We start from the raw sequence: 21,617 nt of genomic DNA on the forward strand, positions 1-21,617 counted from the left end.
AAATTACTAAATCTTCATAAATGTTTTTTTCATTTACTATTTTACAGCAGCGAATCGGCGCAATCGGCACGCTTTGGCAGCAAACTGCTGATGCCCTACTACCCAAATACGCTGCCCTATGGCAGGGTCTACTAACTGTATGAAATGCACTACAAATCTATAGACGACATTTTCTTAATTAGTTTAAACTTTTAAGCATTGATATTTTAGCTTTTCACTTCGCTCAACATCTAAAGACTGATTTTTGTAATTTTTTTTCTCAACAAATGCTTTGAGAACTGAAAGCTGCGCAAAGCTAATATTTACAAATACAAAACGCAATAATACTTGACCTCTCCTTTATCCTTAAATATAAGCTATTGAGAAAGAGATTCGAAAACATTTTGATATCCATTGTTAGTCTTGAAAATGTTTTTTGACTTTTCTTTCTAAATATTTATTTAAGGCCAGCGGGCCCTAAAGGCGTTAGCACATTAGTATAAGAAAATAATAAAAAAATTTAGTTTATATGTAATTATATGTATTAATTTAAGCAAAAATCTAAATATTTTTATATTATACAAAACACTAAACAAAAGCATATTCACTTAGGACAAAAGAGGCAAAGCGAAAATAAAGATATCGAAACTATATCCCCACGTAGAACAAGCATTAATTCACTCTATAAGCAGCGAGTCCTTCGCCTTTTTATTAACAAAAATATAATTTTTTAAATTTTTTGATATTGTTATAAATAAAATAATTAAAGTTCCTTATATATACAAAATTTTAATAACTCTTCAAACGATTTAAGTTCAAAAAAAAATTTCTTAGCCCTTATTAGTTTAACAAATCAAAAGAAAGCTCAATACACACTGTAAAGGCTGGTTTTTACTATGTCATATTTTGAAACAACTTTATCTCCTTTATGGCCCAAAAACGGACAGCTAGCCTATTTAGTAGCGCATTTCCCGTACACCATTCTGACCTAAATCAATCGATAGACTGTTTTTTAGTCAGATTTGACAATGTGTTTTCTTTTATTTGAAAACAAGCCTTAAGTTTTCTTTAAAACGAAGTACCCAAAGAATTTATCTATTATGCTTTAAAAATTTAAATTTAATATATTTCGCTGGTGTGGGTTTACAATACATATTTATTTAATACATATACATATATGTATGTATAGTTATAGCTTCTAAGCCGATATTTTTAAAGGTTACTTACATACAACGAAATAAAATTTAGAAAAAATGTTTCATAAAAATAAACTTTATTTTTTATAAGCTTTTATTTAACTTGCTTTGTATGTACATAGCACACACCTAGATCTAAAGTGTGCTAACTCAAAATTCATATCGGGAAATATAACTGAATCGTACAGATTCAAGGCATTTAATACAGGTATAACAGTATTGTTTTAGTTAATGTATGTATATAATCATGAAAAACAAAAAAATAGTTGCACTCGTTGAAGGTAAGTTCTATGCATTGATTTATGCAAAAAAATGGTCCTCATTTTTTTGAGTTGATCGCGTATGAGATCTAGGTGTGTAATATGTATGTTTGTTTGGGTAAAATTTTGAACCAACTTCTAACTTAGCTCAGAACCCAATGACAATGCGAATTGATCCGCTAGGTGGCGCAGCAGTCAAGAAACACCTCGTTATAATCCGATTTGGTTCATATGGAATGCATGGGTGCATTCCAAAATATCAAAATACAAAGCACGAGTCTCTTTTATTTCTAAACCGCACTAGAACAAAAAGTCTAATTCGCCCAACCTAGTAGAAAACTAGCATCTAACTGTGGTTGCGCACATTTGGCATTACAATCTAAAGAGGTATAGAAATAAAAGAGACTGACGCTTTGTATTTTGACGTTTCGGAATGCACCCCATATTACCTACATGGAAGGAAAAAACTCCACAAAAAAATTTAGCCGCTGGGGTCGATTCGACTCTCGAAAAACGACTTGCATTCAACACGACTCTCGCAGTGAGGCTGATTATTCCACAAAAAAATGGCCAATAGGTGGCACCGATATAATTGGAAACCCCGTATTTATAGTCCGATTTGTTTTACTACTTATTAACTTGTTTACTTGAAGTTTTTGCTGGTACAATAGCGTAATTTTACTCTTTATGAAATCAAGTGTATCCGATTGTGATGAAGACTTTGAAATAAAAAAACCGACTTCGATAATTTGTAATGCAAGTATTGCAATCGTTTATTACACTGAGTAAACATGAGCGCTTTCTACACGCTTACACTTTTAGCAGAACTTGTATGTATTGCATCTCAACGCAGTAGCGCCGTTTTTTAAATTTAGTTTAACTAAATGTGTAGAAATTAAAAGCATCATATCTAATAACAAGTTAATTACATAAAACATCAAATTTAGTACAATATTATTATTACAGTAGCGTTGCGGTTGAATATCTAACGAATGGAATACAGAATTTACATATGCGCACTTTAATTTTAAATTTGTCTTATAAACGCAAAACTCATATATGAACATACGTATGAATACCAAGCGCAGTTTTATGTTTACACAGACACATATCAATATTTTTGCGAAAAAAACTTTCTTATCTTCCTTCAAGTTTTGTGAATACTGTTGAAACTGTAATATTTAATTTATTTTTGTGTACATTTTTGCTAAATTGTTAGTAGCTATCGCAACTAGGCGTACTTTGAAAACACAAACGAAATAGCAAATATATGTATATACACATTTAGTAACACGTTTATATTCGCCTATGAAAAATAACTGGCGCTTTATCGTGTTATTAGCCAAAATATAATCAATAGTTTCTTGCTATATATTATTTTAAATGGTGGCATATAAATATTTCTATGGCTTAGAAGAGCACATCATCATCGCCTTCGTCCAATATATTGGCATGTTGGCGCACATCGATGCCCTGTTGAAGCAATTCCGCTTTAAGGTTTTCGGCCTTTTTACGCGCGATACGCTTCTTATCTTGAATCTTTTTCAAACGATAGAATTCCTCACGTTCCAATTCATCCAATTCGGAGATGATGTAGGAGAGTGTGCGATCGATGCGAGGAATAATGACTGCAAGTATAAATTTTTTAAATTCAAGTTTCCAGAATATTAATATTATTACTCAGGTCAACATTGATTTTGATGCGGCAAATGTTAAAGCTGTTTTTGATAGACTTTTTTGTGCTGATTACGAATCCCTAAGTATAAAGTTTTCATCAGCTCCAGATTTTGAGAAACACGTAGTCAAACTGTGATCGCGTTTTTTTGCAATATTTGAGAATCTCTTGAAAAGAAACAAAAGGTAATAGAGCTTTTCACTTAGGCCTAAATTACAGCTAGAATTCTCAACTAGTATTTTGAAAGTACCATCCCTGCACCTGGACTCGATGGTCACTTATAGTCATTTATTGAACAATAAAAAAATACTGGAAAATTGTGCTACTGAAAAAAAAACTTTGCCAAAAACCAGTTTGCTGTGCCGGATTGGCATTTTCAGGAGTTGTAAATGAGCCTTAATTTAAGCCTAAATGGAAGGTTCTACCACCTTTTATTTAATTTCGGTAGGTACTCAAACTTCGACAAAACTGTTCTGAAACTGAAAACTGGCTGTTCAATAAATGATTATAGGTGGCCATCAGATCAATTTGCAGGCATGGCATTTTCAGGGATAGTAGTCGAGAGTTTTAGCTTTAATTTAAACCTAAGTGGAAGGTTCTATTACCTTCTATCAGCTTCTCAAATATTGCAAAAAACGCCGATTTTTTGACAATTTGATCTCGTTTTTCTCAAAATCTGGAGTTGATGGAAACTTTATACTAACGGATTCGTAATCAGCACAAAAAAGTTTATCAAAAACGGCTTTAACATTTGCCGCAACAATTTTTTCCCCCATTTTTGTTGGCCTGTGTTATTATTCGGCCTTATCGCGAAGTTCCATGTGAACAAATATTCCCAAAAATTATAAAGCAAAACAAAAACAATTTTTCACAATTGGCAGTAAGGCCGATTATAGTTTGTCTTACCATGCTCAATGGCGTTCACTCTTCTGTTGGTGATTTTAATAACTTCATCCAGTGTTACGAATGATGTTTGCAGCGATGCCAACTCAACCAAAAGTTTTACTGCGCTCTGATAGTTCTTCTTCAATTTAGCCAATTGTTGACCACCACGCGCTAAACCAGCCAATTCGTAGGTGTCAGCACCATCCTGGTATGATTCGAACACTGGCAGCGTTACACCGGCGACGTTGTCTTTCTTTGTGCGGATCTTGATTTGTGCCTTGGTTACATTTTGTAGGACCACCTGATTGAAGTCGCCAGTGGTGAATTTGGCTTCGGCAAGCGAGAATGCGGCCTCCTTCATAACATCGCCCATAAGAGTTTTAGTCTGAAAAAGTCGAATTAAGCCAATTGAGCAACGCAAGTTGCAAAGTTGGCAGAGACCTTAAATGCCTTGGCGGTAGTGTAAGTCACTAACCCAGTTAGAAATTCTATCACAGTCATGTGTAAAGTGGGTTGGCCTTTATGGCCCTGCTGGTAGAACGTACATACGACTTACCTCAATAATTTTACCCAAAATCATACGGAAACGCATTTGCAATGCATCCGCTTTCTTCTTGAGCAAACCATGACCCTTTTGTGCACCAGCCAGACGTGACTTCATCAACATCTGGGCACTGAAAAAAAATTAAAATTTTTAGCAATTGTGAAGTCGTACAAATTGATTAAATTTACAAGCGCTAAAAACATTGCTGCAAACGGGTTTTCTGTTAGTAAAACTATGGTACGACTTACCCGCGAGATGGGAAAATCGGTAGCCTGTCCTTGCCTGACATTTCTTATACTTTTTTAACTGATTTTCCAATAAAACTCCACTGAAAAGAATTCGTCTACACACGCAGCACAAAATACAAGTCAGCTGACAAATGTCAAAGATAGTCCTAAACCGATTCCGGTAGTGCATTTGGTCCCTAACCGCAAAAAAAATCAGCACAAATGTCATATGACCTAAATGAAAGTGACATCTACCGGGTTGCAACCGATTGTTTGATGGCCCCATCTGTTAGTGAAGTTCATGAAAGAGAAACGGCGTATGGACTTGGGCGGATACAATTTTTTATTAATTGTGAAAGGGCAAATGTGTTATAAAATTAATATAATGTAAGAAAATTTAATAGTAAAAATAATAATGAATAAACAAATTAAATATTAGGATTAAAACAGGAGCTTATACATACAAACCTGTTTCAAACATGGCATACTAGCAAACAGAAAAGTCAAATGCAAATTTGTTGCTCATACGACCTGTACATCTGTCGTGTGCGTACTCCTGCCCCTGCCCAACAAAAATAACTTTTGTATGCCAAAACCACTATGCAATAAATACCAGCACACAGTCAAACAAATGAAAACGTACCAGCCCTACAAGACAGCTGAGTATCATATGAGTACTCATATTATCATTATCCCTAATCACAAAAGTGCTTATCAAAGTCCTCATTTTCGTTCAGGCCATGGGAAAAAATTGAGTACTTTCCCCTCAATGTTGTCATCAGAAAGTCCTCAGTACTAATAGTCAAACAACTCATTTATGCCGTACTACAAAAACAAAAGTGTAAATGTGTGAGAATTTTTGCCTAAAGTGCTCAGCAATGTCTTGTAGGGAGGCAGTGTAAAGACAGCAACACCAACACCAACACCAGCAACAGCGACCGCAACTGCGACCGCGGCAGAGCGGAAATCAACAGTTGTCGGTTCTGTTGTACTCGGTTGACTTTTGAACCACCTTACCAATACTATTGCCACAAACCGAGGAGGACAAATTTCTGCGCTACGCCAATTGTAGTTGTTGCAAAACAACTGTTGTGTGTGTTATGTGTATATTAGTGTGTTAAGTGCACGTAAATATGTCACAATTTCCGTCGACACGAAGTCAAATGAAAGCGAAATCACTGGTAGGGTTCCAGTCTTTCACTGTTGTTGCTACTGATGGACATATTTATGTATATACATACATATGTATACAGATAAATATATGTAAATACATAAATACATAAGTACTACACATGTATAAATGTACCTATGTATGTATATCTGAAAAAGGGGCAAAATGATTGGTATTGATCACGTACAATGCGATGGCGCCGACAACGACAGGCCTGACATTTGCAAAAATTTCGTAAACAAAGGCAAGCAAATGTTGTTAGTGGTTTTGTGCATACCGAACTTTCGGCGGCAATTTTTTCTTTTTATTTATGTTTAGGTATTTGTGTATATGGTGGGTGTGCGTAGTTTACCATCGTACACACCCTCTATAACAAAAAAAAAAAAAAATAATAGAAGACTTGAGTAAAACCATCAAGTGTATTAAGTGTGGAGTAAAGCTTTGCTGCGCAGCATCGCGGCCTTCAACTGTAACTATCAGCCATCTCAGCAAGGCTGCTGTCGCCACCTTCGGCAATCAGTTAGTACACATTTGGATTTTGTAGGAGCACAACGATTATTTGCTCACAAATTTTGCAAGTTAAAGTCAAAATCAATCGAATTCAGAGTACTAAAGTTGAATAGTAAAATAGAAAATTGCAAAATAATTTATTTTCTAAAATTGTACATACGCAGCAGTGCATAGTTATTAAGGCGAGTTAGTGTTAATGAGCAAAAATGAAAAATTAGAGAGTTTAAATCAACAAGTAAAATATTTGACTTTCCGCACTCCTCAACTTAGCTGGTAAGGGTGAGAGTTTTTATAGGCTTTTCTAGTGTTGGTTGTGTTGGCTCGTTATCTGTGTGTGTGTGTTTGCTACTACCCAGTCGGACTTGGTTGCTTCCAAGATGTACTAATAGCACGGTTCTTTACCCTCTAAGAAAGTAGTTCCAAAAACATGGATATGGCTTTTATACAGGCGTGAAACCCAGCAAGAACGGTTCTGTTAGAATGCGATTTCGCATGAGGAGGTTATTGTTGGGTTGGAGAGTTTTGTAGAGAAATTAAAAGTACTTAAAATTTCTCATGAAGAAATAAGTACCTAAAAAGGCATTCTTTTCGAAACCACATTCTGCTCGGTCCGACTGGGTACGTATATATATACATATGTATGTATGTATTTATTCGTGTATATGGCTTTGAGTGCTCACAGAAAATGTTGGGATACGCACAATTTAACGCTTAACGTACAGGTATTCATTGCTGCATTTGTGTATGTGATTTTTGATGCTCTTGACTTTTGTGTTCATTAAATGCACTTTAGCTTTATTGAATAGCATTTATAAAAACCTGTGGTTTTGGAAACAATTTTTTTTACATACATATGTATGCACAATAACCTCATATACATTTATCTGAAAACTACATTTTTTTTTGTAAACAATCTAATACATATTTTCTCGTTCATAAATTTTATGTAAATATCCACTTTTTAATTTATATTCTCTGAAAACCATCTTTTTCGTTTTAATTCATTTAACATTTAAGGGTTTTATGCCCTTTATTATTTTTCTGTATAAAAACAAACTATCCTTAAACAACTGCACTGTTTTTTTGTATCTGAACTTGATTTGACTAGAAATTAATTATTTTTAAATGCAATATTTTTTTTATAAATTTTAAATATATATTTTAAATTGCATTTTTATATACATTTTTTATATTTTACAACTTTTTTTAATTACAAAAATAACAAATTAAATTAAATTAACTTTTTTATTTAATTAAAAAATATTGTTTTTTATGTTTTTTATCCATTAATAAAAAAAAAAATGCTAATAAAAAAATTTCACCGGCGAATTCAGCCGCTCTATATCATTATCAGACAAGACGCCTTTGTCTGTCTTGGAAAAATTTCTATACGGTTTTTTTTTTTATATATTTTCTATGGACTATATATGTATGTGTGCTAAATATGTTTGTGCATATGTGAACTTTTTCTTTTGCGCCTTAATGGATTCAATCACACGAGGGGCCATTAGTAATATGCTATATCCATTACGTTGGGCACAAGTCACAGACAATAGAAAGGCATATGTATGAGAGCTATTATCAAAAAGTAATGTCGCAAACAACTTTTATTCTTTGTGTGCGTAAATGGTTAGCCTGCTCAAAAAAACTTTAGGCAATCATGCAAATGTAAACACCAAGAACTGCTTATTTAGCTACTATGATTTTACGAAGCGCCATTGAGTGCTAAAGCGCCACTTGCTTCCGACACCATGTATCATGCCCGACACTATATTAATTTCGTTAGCCACTACGCTTTCATCACAAACTAGCATTCCATTACTTTACTCTACTTGGACTTGGATAGATAAACTTTTCACTGGTTCACCATGCAATGTTTCGTACTCGACTTTTTTTGTTTGCTTATTTTTGCATAAAAATACATTACTTTATATGTGTGTATTTGATTTATGTATATGTGTATGTGTATACTTAGAAAATTTATACTAATCGTTGGGTGTTACATTGCGTATACGCAACGTTTTAAGGCGTGTTAAAAAATTGTCAGGGAATTCATGGCAACTGTTAGGAAATTATTAAATCGGATTAGTCGAGCCCTTCCGATTCGGTTATTTCGATTTTTTAGTTCCGATTTAATACTTAGTAGAAATTCGTCATTAACCCTACATAAGGATACGCTTAAATTTTTTTATATTTTTTTCACAAATGAAAAAAATTGTATGTTTTACTTCGAAATAACTATTTTAAAAAGTGTATAATACAACTGAATAAACATTGGGCTTGGTTAAAAGTTCGAAAAGGATTGGAAAACCAATCTTTTTTAGAGTCTCATCTTCTATAACGAATGTGCAATAGGTTTGTATTCCATTCGAGAACTAGGCCATTTGTATGAAAATTTCCATAAAGTTTGGAGTTTCGACTTTTGCAGTTTTTGGTGTAGTATAAGCCATAATTTTATATAGAGTTATTTCCAAGAGGCTTCCCTGAGCAGCCCTTTAGTCGAAGGATAAAGAGAGGCAGGCCATTGAATTCTTTGGTCTTTGCTCTCTCAAGTGGCAAGCCCCATTGTTTTTTTTTTTGAACCAGCCTCCAATTCAAATTTTAAGAATGATTACAACCGAAAATACTTTTTGAGGGTTACAACCTGTTTGAAAATTTTAATTTAATTTAGTTTATAATATAAATTGAATATTTGCAATATGGGTATCAAACTGAAGAGGTTTAGGAAATTTTACTGCTGAAAATATTTTTGAGGAGGGTTGCCACCTGTTTGAAAAGTTTTATTGAATTAAATTGATAAAATAAATTAAATCTACATATATCTACACTTATAATAAAATTGTAACAGCCAATGTCTGTACATTATAGATATTAAAGAAAAATTAATGTGGGGTGCCACCTGTTTGAAAACTTTTATTTTGTTTCATTGATAACATAAATTAAATATTGCAATATTGGCATCAAACTAAAGAGGTCAGGAAATTTTAATGCCGAACAAATTTTTAGGGGATCTGCCACCTCTAAAAAATTTTATTCATTTAAATTGGTAAAATAAATGAAATATTACAATGCGGATATTAAACTGAAGAGATTAAGGAAGCTTACTTTCGAAAACATGTTTGAAGCGGGTTGCCACCTATTTGAATAATTTAATGCACTTAAATTGATGAGATAACCTAAATGTTGCCATATGAGTATCAAATGAAAGTATTTGAGAATAATAAAATTGTAACAGGCCGATATCTGTACATAATACAAATCGATGACGGCTATTATATATTACTAGAAAACTCGCTAGGTGGTGCTGGACTGGTGTTATTTCTAAAAGACGTATTTATTAAACGATTTCGTTCAAATTTTAAATGCGAGCTATGCACCTGTCTGATGAAAATTCTTTTGATAAAAATGGACCCGCTAAGTAGGCTGGAGTCGAGGTCGAAATTCATAATACGTATTAATTTTAATTTAGGCAATGTTTTGCAAAAAATGGACCCAATGGATGGCGCGTCAACCGAAATGTATAGAAATCCCGTGTGGTTGGTCTGCTTTAGCCCTATGTTTAAGTTATACGCTTTCATTAAAAAAAAAACGTTGCCCGTGGACTAAGCCTGCTGTAACTCAGCGGCGGTGTGGAAATGAGTTTTGCGGCGCATCCCGTATGTAAAATAAGCTTGCAAATCACAAAAAAAACATAAAACCCACCCCTTGTCTGCGCTAATGATCACACGACTCATTTAGCCAATGTTCGGGAAAACTTTTCATCCTGTGGGACAGCGAGGATTCTTGGCCCTCCTTTAACAGAAAACGCACACGTGTGCTCTTGAGTTTCTTTATAAGGACTTTTATTAGCTTACGCATCGGACCAATGTTGTAGTTGCAAGATCATAGAAAAAGATTACGCATGCTTGGCAGAGATATCACAGGTGAAGACCATCGGTAAAGCTCATGACCTCGTAAGGGATTATTAATCCATATGGTTTCACAGCGTTACTATTCTTGGCCGCAAAAGTTCTTATTAGGCGCCGCGAAGCTGGCGGACATTGGCTAGTATTACAATAGCCGTCATCGATTCGCCAACAGTTAGCGAGTGGCGAAACGATCGAACTCAATGAGGTACAGCCACACTCGCTATCGTCTATCCGTGCTAGCTAACTTTGTTGTTGCTTTCACATGCAAAATTCTTCTTTAATGGACCGGAACTAAAACATAGCGAGCAGAGAAGTGCCGAATCGATGACGGCTAATAAAACAAACAAACAGCCACACGTGCCGCAACACCGTGTTTCTTTTCTCCACCCCTCTCTTTTTAACAGTAGCCTTGCATAGCTGACTATTGGCCTGTGATAAGGATTAGTGGCAGATTCCCAAGCGAGCACCGGACTCTCACTGTGCTAAGTAGTCACATGAGGGTGTAAAAAATATAACTTAATATACAAATTATTTGTACGTATGTATATTCACACATACATACACACGTGCTCATGCGTGTACATACATATGTATGAATGCATATAAAAGATGTAACGGCCGTAATGAATTTCCAATGAGGCAATTGTATGCCTATGGTGTTAGAAAGGTTTTTAGGGAAGCGTCAGTGTGGAATTTATATTAGAAAATTTGACGTTTGAAGCTTTGAAATTTTTTTTATTTTATTAAATATAATTAATAAACAAAATTTATGACCATGTGCATATGTACGTATTTATTTTCAATGTTTTTTTTCAAGTTAATTCTAAAATTTAAAAAATGGGTTTGAACGGCAGATAAAATTTAAAAGTTACTTGAGAAAACTGCCCTGACTACTAAAAAATGATCAAATGTTAAGTACAAAACCGCGTGTCAAGAAAATGCAAAACTTCGTATGTGAGGTTGCTAAAATTTTTTAGGAGAGGGTAAAACTTGTCTTATTTCAAAGTTCTCTCTTTTATCCCTAATTATCTCTCCTTCTTATATCTAAGTATCGATATTTTGGTATGAATGGATAAGGGTTTGATGCCAGGAGATTCCGGTGAGAAAATATCTTTTTTGTGGCTCAAATGTCAGTTACGAGGTTTTTCAGAACCACGATACGCGGTTTGGTACTTTAAAGTTTAAACGACGATATGTGCATACCTTCAACAGTTTGAACACCACTATGCTTATAAAACTCAGCCGACCTCAGACGACAGCTATCAACTGAACATATGATATTTCTTTTACTTTCTCACTTTTCTAGAAACTCATTTTTTAAATTATTTTTATCAAACTCCCACTTTGACTTTTCATCTACACCTACATGCTAATTCACTGAATACACTAACAACACATTTGCATACTTGTGCATGCAACTATTAAATTTTTCACTTACACTTCACTCGCGAAATTTCCACATAAAAAACAACGCCCGCGCTAATTTTTTGCACTCAATTGATAGAGCATTTTTCGAACTACAACATTTTCAACAAAAACCGACACTTGCGACGTTATTTTCCATTAAATTTTCACATTTTTTCACCTGACGCTGCTCAGAAGTCAACGTTTACAAATTCGCGGCAAGGAAACTGACGAATAACGGAATATGGCGATTGTTAAGGTGTTACCTTATGTAGAGGGCAAAGTTCTAAGAACTTTTGGGAGTATTTCAATGTGGAGTATATAATTAAAAATGTTTATCTTGTATAAGTATCCGAATTCATATGTTTGTATGTGTGTACATTTGTATGAGCACACAAAAAATTATAAATTATTATTATTAATAATAACTAAAGATTTCCAAAATAAAAAACAAATTAAATAATTTCCTATTTATTGGCATTGGATAGTTTTCAGTTTTCTTATTTTATGCGAAAAAATATTTAAAATTTATTTTTTCTTTTTACATCTACTAGAGACAATTTTTTATCAAATAGACAAGATTAGTTTGGTTCAACAAATTTCAAAATTTTTACTGATATTCAATATTAGATACTTTTCTCTCGCAATAGGATCCGTTAATACTCAATTTCAGAATATTAGTTATCAACTACCCCAACCCTATTTCCGTATCCCAACCTCCAAATACTCGTCCGTTTCCGTTCCAGTCAACGAAGAAGTAAACTTGTATGTAACATACATGTGTGAATAAATTAGATCGGGCCGGCTCTTATACAAAAAAAAAATTAATAAAGTACCGATTTTAAAGTAGACTTCATGGAGATTTGGTCAACACAAACCCAGCTTAATTCATTACAATTATAATTTCGAGAGCAGTATTAACAAGTTTAATTGTATGGTACCAAAATTGAGATTTAGAATGGTAGAAATCGAAATATTTAAGTTTACCTACATATATCAGTAGGTATTTTAGGACAAGAGTATATGAAAGTGCTATGTAGAACTTAAAAATATCTCTTTACCGATATTGACAAATCCGAGAAATAGTCAACCAAAAATGAAAAAAGGAATGTAATCCAAATTTTCAGATTTTTGATGATCATATCAACAATGCTTCAGAATTTGAGTAACGTCCAAACACAAATTAATACTAGATATGTTATAATACTTTAAGTTAAAATTTCTAATATTTTGTTCTAAAAAGTAATGCTTTAAACATTCGCTTAAACCATGAGTTTTTGTTTTAATTATCAATTTTGGCCGAACGTACCATCTGCAGCGCTAGGATACGCTTATATACTACACATGCAATACTTTAAAATTGTATCTAACATACATATAAGAAGTTATGAGCAAAACTGACCTTTGACTATTCTGAGGAAATTTGTATGAATTATCTATAATTAAATTTGCGACCCAGTCTAGTTTACGCACATACTAGCTTAGTGTACACACATGCATACATACACTTTTCAATCAAACTATTTGCCGGGCACATTCTACGCTTCAACAGTTTGAAAACAGCGCCCGCACTGTATAAAAATAAAAATCTATGGATAACTAGTCGTTCCAAAATTAGTGAATGTATATGTAAATTAAAACGGTTTTGAAGGCCAAAACAGTTTTATGACCAATTATAGTTCTGAGCGAGACCTTTCCAGCGACATAAAAATTTAAAAAATCGGATATAAAATAAGAAAGTTATTGCCAAAAACGCGATTCAGCGGTTTTTAGCGGGTGCCTAAAAAAAAATAGTTTTTTTCTCTATATAAGTGTTGAATAAAACTGACACACCTAAAATTTTTTTCTGTTATTTGTCGTGATACGGCTTAATGTATGTATGTACATACATATATGTATACATAAGTACATATTTACATACATTTGTTCGTACAGAGAATTTTATTGTTTGCCCCTCCTACATACTACATATAGAAAAGATCCCTGTAGGAAATATTGGTCCAATTGATCGAAAAATACAATCAGCTTAGGCGGTTACAGCGCCAAATAAGACGAAGAAGAAGGTATGGTAGTTTTGTATCTATATAGGATAGTGTAAAAATTTAAAGCAATGTATTGAAAAACATGTGAATTGTACTAAAAGTGTAAAAGAGTTTTGATCTAAAATTGGTTAAAATGACAGAGGATTTTCATCTTCGGCGTTGACATCTAGAGAGAGCATCCGCTTAGAAAACTTGAGACCCCGGTTCGAATCGTAGCTGGGGCAAGTATTATTATTTTTTATTCTAAAATTGATTACAATGTCATCCACAAGCGGACAATTAGTCAATGTTAAATGTTAATCGAATTTTACATGTGCTTAGACCAAATTTTGGACTACTTACTACTTACAATCACCAACAGTATAGCAGTGTGCTCTAAGTCTATTGCGAGATCCTACAGGTTGGTTATCAATATCATTTATAAAATGAATGTACATTAGGCTGGTCCAAAAATGCATGTGTATGTGCATACTTACTTGAATACATAAATATGCTAGAAGAGTCATGCATACTACGTACAGTCATACATATATACATGCATACATATGTACATGAAATTCAATTAGGATAACCCACTGAAGTTGCCATCGACACAGCAAATAATTTGATTACATAAAATTAATTATGTTTGTGAAAAGTATATTATAAACTAAAACCATTGAGAAAGAATAAATTAAAACAAAATAAAATAAAAGCAAATAAAGTAAAGTACGAGGGAATAAAAAATATATACATATGTATACTTAAAACAAATAAAATAAAATGCACAACATTTAACAAATTTAAAGACTATTTATTTATTGATTTTATTGTAGGTTTTTACTTACAAAGAACTTGTTTTGCTCATAGACTATCATTGCTTAACTCTTATCGTGTATTCGTAGTTCAGAACTGACTAAAAGGATATTTTTTACATATGTATGTGTTTTAAAGAACTACGTAAAGAGAAAACAAACAACAAGCAGGTACTATGTGTGCACATATAATAAAAATCTAAATAAATATAAAAGTTTACTAAGAATTTTTGTCTTAAAAAATTTCAAATACTCGGGTTTTACTGTATGAAAGTGCGATTTGCCCGGCAGCGCTTCATTATTTTACGTTTATGTGCAGTCGTCGCTTTGTCTGCGCGTTTTAATTGCTTTATGTGTCAGATAGTACTTAGTTTTTTGTTAAATTTTATTCTCGCAATTCTAATTGAACGTCGCCACGTTGAAATGGGTAAGTGATCGCAGTCACTTACATGTCTGGCATCCAGAAAACAAACAGAAACTATTAAAACACAACTCGTCACAGATGGGTGCTGGAAAAAAATTGTCGCAGATGGAGGGCGCCAAAGGGGGCAGCAAAAGATGCTGCTTTAAAGGATGAAACGAAAACTGTTTTTATTTTAGGAATGTTACTAAATAGTTTTAAAATTAAATTTGTTTTAGTATTTTGTTATTTATTTATTTTTATTTAGATATTTTTGCGTACGGTATGTGTGCAGGTATGTACATATGTATCTGCTGGCATCTAAAAAGCGTTTAATTAATTCAAATTTGCCACAAGCTGCTTATATAAACCAATTTAATTGCAAATAATTAAATACGTCTTTAATCTCCAGCGTCCATAAAATTTCTAATATCGCAAATAATTGCAAAAATTATCCAACACACCCCGCCAAATAATACACACACACACACCACAATTTCAAACATTTAATCCACTTTCGATTGCAGTTGCTATTCGCCGACACATCACAAAGTATCGCTGCGTCTTGTCTGGTGCTCACTACTGTCCAGCCGCCAACATCCAGTCGTTAATCCACCCATACATACATACACATACGCGCTTAGTATTGCACATACCCACTTGCCTTGTTGAGTAGCTCTACGTGTTGCGGCATTATGGAGTACAAATTGATTACTGAAGACCGTTACGACGATGTCATTCGACATTTATGTGATAATTTCTTTGCCGATGAGCCACTTAACAAGGCGGCTGGTTTGTGTCGCCGTGGTGAGGGTCATCGCGAGTTGGAACAACTTTGCTACGAGACACTTAAGGATAATTTGAGTTTAATGGCTGTGAGCGAGAATAACGATGTGAGTAAATATTGAGAGATATCACGTACATATGTATCGTTAAAAAATACACCTACATACTTACATACATATGTATGTATTAAAAAAGTAAAAAATTAAAACGTAACGCTCTCCTTTAGATTGCCGGTGTCCTCCTTAATGGCGTCGCCTGTCTGCATGATATTATGCAATTTCAGGAGCGTATTGAACTGAGTGATGACGAGCGCTTTAAAAAAATATTCCGCCTCTTGAACGAACATAATTTGCGTGCCAATATTTTTGGACAATTTAATGTAGGACGTGCTTTTGAGGTGCGTATGCTTTCTGTGGATGGCCGCTTTCGTGGACAGGGAATTGCCAAAGAACTGGTGCGACGGAGCGAGCAAATAGCACGAGATTTTGAGTTTAAGGTGAGTGGAAAGGCTAACGCTAACTAAGAAGAGTGGTAAGAAAATAAATAAATAGTAGTTGTTCTTTCAGCCATAAAAAAGTCTCGAAATTCGCTAGCTAATACGGACTTCTCAAGATTTGTATGAAAATATTAGGGCAACTCACGATTTGTAACGTATTAGGTGTAAAGCTGCTACGTAGCAATCTAGCTTGCGTTTTGTTGTTGGGAATGCAACGAAATGCAATTCTTTAAAGCTACAAATCGAGAACTCCTCTATTGTATAAAAATTAAAATCGAAACACTGGAGGGCTTAGAACCCCCAAAAAATATTTCTTAAAAATTTGTAATGTATAAAAAGGTTCGATCGGGATGTGCAGGGGAATTCTACATAATTTTATGTAATCTTAAGTAAATGTTTACAATTCAACTTGAAACCATAAAAAATGTTTTCTGGTAACATACTAAAATAAAATAAATAAAACAAAATTTATCCGTTTCTAAAAATGATATCAGTTTTAAATCAACAATCAATATAATTTTAAATTTTGTCACAGATAAAATGTTTTATAATATTACTTTCTTTCCTTTCTCATTGTTCCAGCTCATGAAAGCCGATGCAACGGGTATATTTTCTCAAAAAATCTTGCAATCAAACGGCTTTAAAGTTCTATGCGAACTATATTATGACAAATACACAGATGAATTCGGTAAGCCATTGCTGCTGGTTGAAGCACCGCATATTAAGTTACAGTTACTATACAAATTTTTGGATTAGAGAAAATAGTAACGCAATGTAGTAAAAAAAAAAACAATTTTACAATTATACATAGCCACATAAAAACCATTAAATATAAACTAAGAAAGAACACGATAAGAAAAATAGATTTTTTAGTAGTTCGAGCAAAAAATAGTTCAGTATTTTTTTAACTACTGTATGCCAACGAATAGGTAAGAGCTGATGGCCAATTTCCATTAGGCAATAAACGCCACAAAGGTTAATCACAAACTTGGGAATTTTCTCAAGTAGCTTTTTAAATTTTCAAACATATTTTTTATATAAATAAATCTTAAAAGCTACTTGAGAAAACGACCCTAAGTATGTTTACTAGAGCTCGGGCAATTCGGTTAATCGATTAACCGAATTATTCGAATCTGACTGAAGTCGACTACTGTTAATCGGTTAGCAATATTCGAGTAGTCGAAAGCTGTCGACTATTCGGATAACCGTTCACTTTAGATTATTCGGTTAACCGTTCATTTTCGGTTAATCGAATATTTTAAGTTCGAGTTTTTTTTGCATTTACAGATACATATACATATATGAAAAGTCTTGTTACATTCGTAGTACATATATAAGATGGCATGTGCAAAATTAAGGCAAACTTTTTTTGCAAGAATGTGCGCTAATTATTGAAATGTTATTGCGAAATATTTTAGAGACAATGGCTAAAGCAATACCTACCTCTCATTTTCGCGATTTTTGTTATGGATTTTTGTTAAATGGTTGTTCAGTGAGGATGTGGAGGAGGTGTAGCACAAAACTGCACCACATATGGAACATGTTACTTCCTTTTCGTCCTCTGTTTTTTCGAAAAAATCCCAAACCCAGCTCCTTTTGCGTCCGCTCATTTTTTGTATCTGAATATACATAAATATGTGTGCATGTATATATTTAAATAAATTTTTTTCATGAAATTCGATTTGCTACAATGCTCGAGTAGTCGAAGCAAAGCAACTATTCGAATAATCGAAGGCGGGCGACTATTCGAATACCATTAACCGAATAATAAGCATGCGAACGGTTAAGAATCGAATAATCGGTTAACCGACTAGTCGAATAGTCGGATAATTTTACGAGCCCTAATGTTTACACATGTCATTTATAAATTTATATATGGCGGAAATTTTTGTTGAATTTTTTTAATTTCAATGCCTGAGGAAAAGCGGCATAAGTGCGAAATAAAACATAGCAACTGTCTTATTTTACATATACACAGCAATAAACAAATAAATAATATACAATATGGCAAATAGGAAAATATGCAAACAAATTTATCAAAATTTCTTAACTTTTTTTTTAGAATTTTTTTTACAAACAAAAATATAACTTTGGACGATTTCTTGCATTTCGATTTTGTATTTAAACTTTTCAGCCCCGTTGGCTCAAATGTTGCTAATTTATTTATAGAACATAAAAAATTTGTTAATAAAACACCACAATATACATTAAAATATACATAAATCATTTATTACGTATTTAGCCCAAAAGCAAAGCGTGTACACTGTTAATACATAAATATATGTACTTATATAGATTTATGCGACAAATACAAACATTTTTTTACATTTGTAATGCAATTAAGTCATTAACATTAGCTAAATGTTACAATAAAAATTTCTTAATCGCGACAATAAATAATTTTATATGCGCGTCGTTTACAATTTTCTATTTGGAGAGTATGAAAATGCAATTTAATCAAACAAATATATATACGCATTATTAGCCGCGTTCCAGATGCAGTCAGTTCGAAAACACCCTATCTCAAAAAATTTATTATGAACGCCCTATTTCAAAATTTTACTATTTTACCCTATCTCAGAATTCGGTTCAAAAACGCCCTATCTCACTTGAAAATATATTGAAAATGTGCTGAGATAGGGCTTTTTGAACCGAATTCTTAAATAATGCGTTCTTCAACCAAATTCTGAAATAGGGCGCTCTTGAAAAGTTTTTTGAGATAAGGCGTTTTCGAACTGACTGCCAATATAGGTCGATCTTCCACTCTGCAGTCGATATATAGTAGTTGTATATGTATGTATGCATAAGTGCATACTGTAGGAAGGAGTAAAATATAAGTGCATGAGATTTCGTACAAATGCGTAGGTATAATTCTGTGCAGCGTGCAGACTGCATAAACACCAGTAAATACTAAAAAATTAAAGGATGAATAAAGTAAAGAAGTAGTATACCGCTCCGCAGTCTTTAAAGTAACTGGCAATAAACAATTTACATACTTTTCTCATAACTATATGTATGTGTGTATGTATATAAAATAACGTACAATATATTAAAGCTATAAATAGAATGTTTGTTTATAATAAAATAAAATTAAAACGAAACATCCACTGTTTTATCTCATTTGAAGAATTAAAGCAGGGTATACATTTCGCATATTTTTCGCACACTCCGTAGTACACTTTCTATAGTATAACTTTAACATTTCTTAGTGCCACTGGACGTTGCTTCCTCAGAATGCCCTTACATTTTACAAAGATAGCAAATGCATTTGGGCATCATGTCTTTATTTACTCTTAATCTGTTTTGATTTTGTTTAATACAAAATCAACATAAGTTCTTTTTTTATCCGCGTGCTCTATAATATATTAATACAGCTCTCTCTCCTCATATTTTTGTACCTAAAACATACCTACAAATTGTGTTTTGAGCTAATACTCACTTTTTGCACTTATTTTTATCACAATGCTTTCTTCGCCTTGAAAATGCAGTGCGAATTACCTGTATATTTGCAGGCGGGGGTAGGTTTGAGAAGGCCCCCTAATACTCGAGCATGAGGTTTCATGAATTATTGTTTTGGTATACATATTCTTTAGTTAAGTTAACAAAAGCTATCTAACCTTCGCTCACCTTCGAAATTTCGATTATAAGTGTAAATAACTGTTTTAACAAAAAGCGGTGTTCTTCCTAAAGCATTTAATAACTACATATACGGTCTATAGGTAACGTAAACAAATTTCAATGTTTTCCTTATTTGTCTCTAATTACGGAAGATCAATATCACATCCTCATCAGTGCCATATGCTTTACGTGCCGAATCCATAGCGTCTGTCGTGCAGCGACAAACATCTAAAATTCATATACATATGTACAAAGCGAATTGATTACTATATACATATTGCATTTGCTATTTTAATAAAAACTTACGTTCATCATGCACTTCCGGATTGTGATAGTAAACCATTTGAGATTTTAAATCATACCCACAAAGCACAACGTAATGTCCAGCATAACTTTGGGGGGTGCGTGTATTGTCAACGATACAAGAGAGTTGGAAACAACTTCAAATAGTGGAAAGTGAAATGATGACAATAAAAGCATCTCATAACAACCATGCAAAATTAATATACGATTTAATACCAAATGTTTGGCAACAGAAAATGCAAACAGTAACTTGTTCACCGAGTTCCCAGGAACTCCCTTTGACAATCTAACCTAACTACAGTAACTTACATCTTACCCGAATTTCTCAAGCACATTCTTTTTACAAACTTCGCATGTGAGCAACGATGCATTGGTCAATAATATCACAGGACCTCGTCTCCCCAGATGCTGTAGTAGTTCTTCCATTTCTACGGTACGCTGCTCGACACGCAGTCCATGTAGACGTGCGTCCTTGAACTTGCGGGTCACACGTTTTTCGTCCTTATCAATAATGTTTGTGTAATAACTGTGTTCACTGTAGCTTGGATCGATACCCAGCGTTTTGGTGTAGTATTCGTGACGAACTTGGAAGCGTTGCAGCAGGTAACACAAATCGATTGTCCAAGTGCTGGAACCGAAACCTTCCTCCGCACATATTTTGTTAAAGTCGTGTAGCAGTGTTTCACGTTGCGCTGTCGATAGGATCATTATAATGCAGGAAATACCACAATCCCAGTTAAAGCGTTGTTGGTAGTGCGTGAGATTGTAGTGCTTTTGATCTGGAATAGCTGGAAATCGTTTTTAAGTACACACATATCAATCAAATATTTACAAAAGCTTCAAGTCACACTACATACCCTCCATATCGCTAAAATAAGATTTTGAAAAGTAGTTCCGAAAATAAATTATTCCAAAAATTACTCCAGCACTCTATGACGCTTGTGAATTTTATAATCCGCTGCTTATCGCTGTTATTTATTGAAACCGTTAGAACTGGCAACCCTACTCTTTGACAGCCAAAACAGCTGATCACTTGTATTGTGTAAAAAGAGTGGATACCTGCCGGGTGGTAATTTTATAATTTATATCAAAATATGCAGAAAAAACGTGTTGGTGTGAATAATATTTTGGATAAATTGCACCGTGGCGTAGTCTACACCTGCATGGGTGTCACACTTTATGGTACATTCTTGCTAGGAATGCGCGTATATAGATACCTGACTGTTGTACGTCCGCAGCGTCAAGTGGAGCAGCTGAAGAAGATTGATGAAGAGCAACTTGATAATGCAAAAACCATAAGTTCATAGATTTTGTTATGTCGAATAAGTGTGTAAAATGCTAATAGTAAGCCTTTTTAAATTGTGAAATGTCTATTTTGTGTCTTTTATTTAATATTTTTGCGGCCCGATTTCTAGAGAT

At 33.6% G+C, this 21,617-nt stretch overlaps 5 protein-coding genes across 6 annotated transcripts in view; 3 read left to right on the plus strand and 2 right to left on the minus strand.

Annotated features, from left to right (window-relative positions):
• The window catches only part of LOC118748639, a 37,793-nt gene extending 36,663 nt beyond the window's left edge, over positions 1-1,130 (plus strand). The window contains exons 7-8 of one of the 2 annotated variants that reach the window (XM_036483216.1): positions 48-137; positions 197-1,130. In XM_036483216.1, coding sequence (XP_036339109.1) covers positions 48-135 — 88 coding nt within the window. In that variant the 3' untranslated portion in view covers positions 136-137; positions 197-1,130. Of the gene's footprint in view, positions 1-47 lie in introns of both variants that reach the window. The other variant, XM_036483215.1, reaches the window with a different exon arrangement.
• Positions 1,131-2,175: 1,045 nt separating this feature from the next.
• On the minus strand, positions 2,176-4,929 carry LOC118748656 (V-type proton ATPase subunit D 1). Its single transcript, XM_036483240.1, has 4 exons — positions 4,788-4,929; positions 4,552-4,669; positions 4,017-4,380; positions 2,176-3,063 (listed from the first exon to the last, which is right to left on the minus strand). The coding sequence occupies exons 1-4, from the start codon at positions 4,826-4,828 to the stop codon at positions 2,846-2,848; spliced, it is 741 nt and encodes a 246-aa protein (XP_036339133.1). The 5' UTR covers positions 4,829-4,929; the 3' UTR covers positions 2,176-2,845.
• A 1,548-nt stretch (positions 4,930-6,477) lies between these two features.
• LOC118748657 (dopamine N-acetyltransferase) lies at positions 6,478-17,369 on the plus strand. Its single transcript, XM_036483241.1, has 4 exons — positions 6,478-6,720; positions 15,523-15,888; positions 16,008-16,277; positions 16,860-17,369. Exons 2-4 carry the CDS (start codon positions 15,691-15,693, stop codon positions 17,031-17,033), a joined length of 642 nt encoding a protein of 213 aa, XP_036339134.1. The 5' UTR covers positions 6,478-6,720; positions 15,523-15,690; the 3' UTR covers positions 17,034-17,369.
• Positions 17,370-19,007: 1,638 nt separating this feature from the next.
• Positions 19,008-21,224, minus strand: LOC118748660 (protein GUCD1). Its single transcript, XM_036483243.1, has 4 exons — positions 21,056-21,224; positions 20,515-20,986; positions 20,202-20,335; positions 19,008-20,123 (listed from the first exon to the last, which is right to left on the minus strand). Exons 1-4 carry the CDS (start codon positions 21,060-21,062, stop codon positions 20,035-20,037), a joined length of 702 nt encoding a protein of 233 aa, XP_036339136.1. The 5' UTR covers positions 21,063-21,224; the 3' UTR covers positions 19,008-20,034.
• LOC118748661 lies at positions 21,224-21,571 on the plus strand. The gene has a single exon (XM_036483244.1). It carries the CDS (start codon positions 21,293-21,295, stop codon positions 21,503-21,505), a length of 213 nt encoding a protein of 70 aa, XP_036339137.1. The 5' UTR covers positions 21,224-21,292; the 3' UTR covers positions 21,506-21,571.
• Positions 21,572-21,617: the final 46 nt, after the last annotated feature.

The sequence above is a fragment of the Rhagoletis pomonella genome, unplaced genomic scaffold (genome assembly GCF_013731165.1).
Source record: "Rhagoletis pomonella isolate Grant_MI unplaced genomic scaffold, Rhpom_1.0 Rhpom_scaffold_00013, whole genome shotgun sequence".
In the NCBI taxonomy this organism is placed as follows: domain Eukaryota; kingdom Metazoa; phylum Arthropoda; class Insecta; order Diptera; family Tephritidae; genus Rhagoletis; species Rhagoletis pomonella.

What these genes read in the sequence shown, in the direction of transcription:
- LOC118748661 (XM_036483244.1), top strand. Translation starts at nt 21,293, where the DNA reads ATGCAGAAAAAACGTGTTGGTGTGAATAATATTTTGGATAAATTGCAC.
- LOC118748657 (XM_036483241.1), top strand. Translation starts at nt 15,691, where the DNA reads ATGGAGTACAAATTGATTACTGAAGACCGTTACGACGATGTCATTCGA. An exon ending in CTGTGAGCGAGAATAACGAT is followed by an intron (nt 15,889 to 16,007) that starts GTGAGTAAATAT and finishes GCTCTCCTTTAG; the next exon opens with ATTGCCGGTGTCCTCCTTAA. An exon ending in CACGAGATTTTGAGTTTAAG is followed by an intron (nt 16,278 to 16,859) that starts GTGAGTGGAAAG and finishes TCATTGTTCCAG; the next exon opens with CTCATGAAAGCCGATGCAAC.
- LOC118748660 (XM_036483243.1), bottom strand. An exon ending in AATGTGCTTGAGAAATTCGG is followed by an intron (nt 20,336 to 20,514) that starts GTAAGATGTAAG and finishes CACTATTTGAAG; the next exon opens with TTGTTTCCAACTCTCTTGTA. An exon ending in TCCGGAAGTGCATGATGAAC is followed by an intron (nt 20,124 to 20,201) that starts GTAAGTTTTTAT and finishes TATGAATTTTAG; the next exon opens with ATGTTTGTCGCTGCACGACA.
- LOC118748656 (XM_036483240.1), bottom strand. Translation starts at nt 4,828, where the DNA reads ATGTCAGGCAAGGACAGGCTACCGATTTTCCCATCTCGCGG. An exon ending in CCGATTTTCCCATCTCGCGG is followed by an intron (nt 4,670 to 4,787) that starts GTAAGTCGTACC and finishes ATTTTTTTTCAG; the next exon opens with TGCCCAGATGTTGATGAAGT. An exon ending in AGTGAACGCCATTGAGCATG is followed by an intron (nt 3,064 to 4,016) that starts GTAAGACAAACT and finishes TTATACTTGCAG; the next exon opens with TCATTATTCCTCGCATCGAT.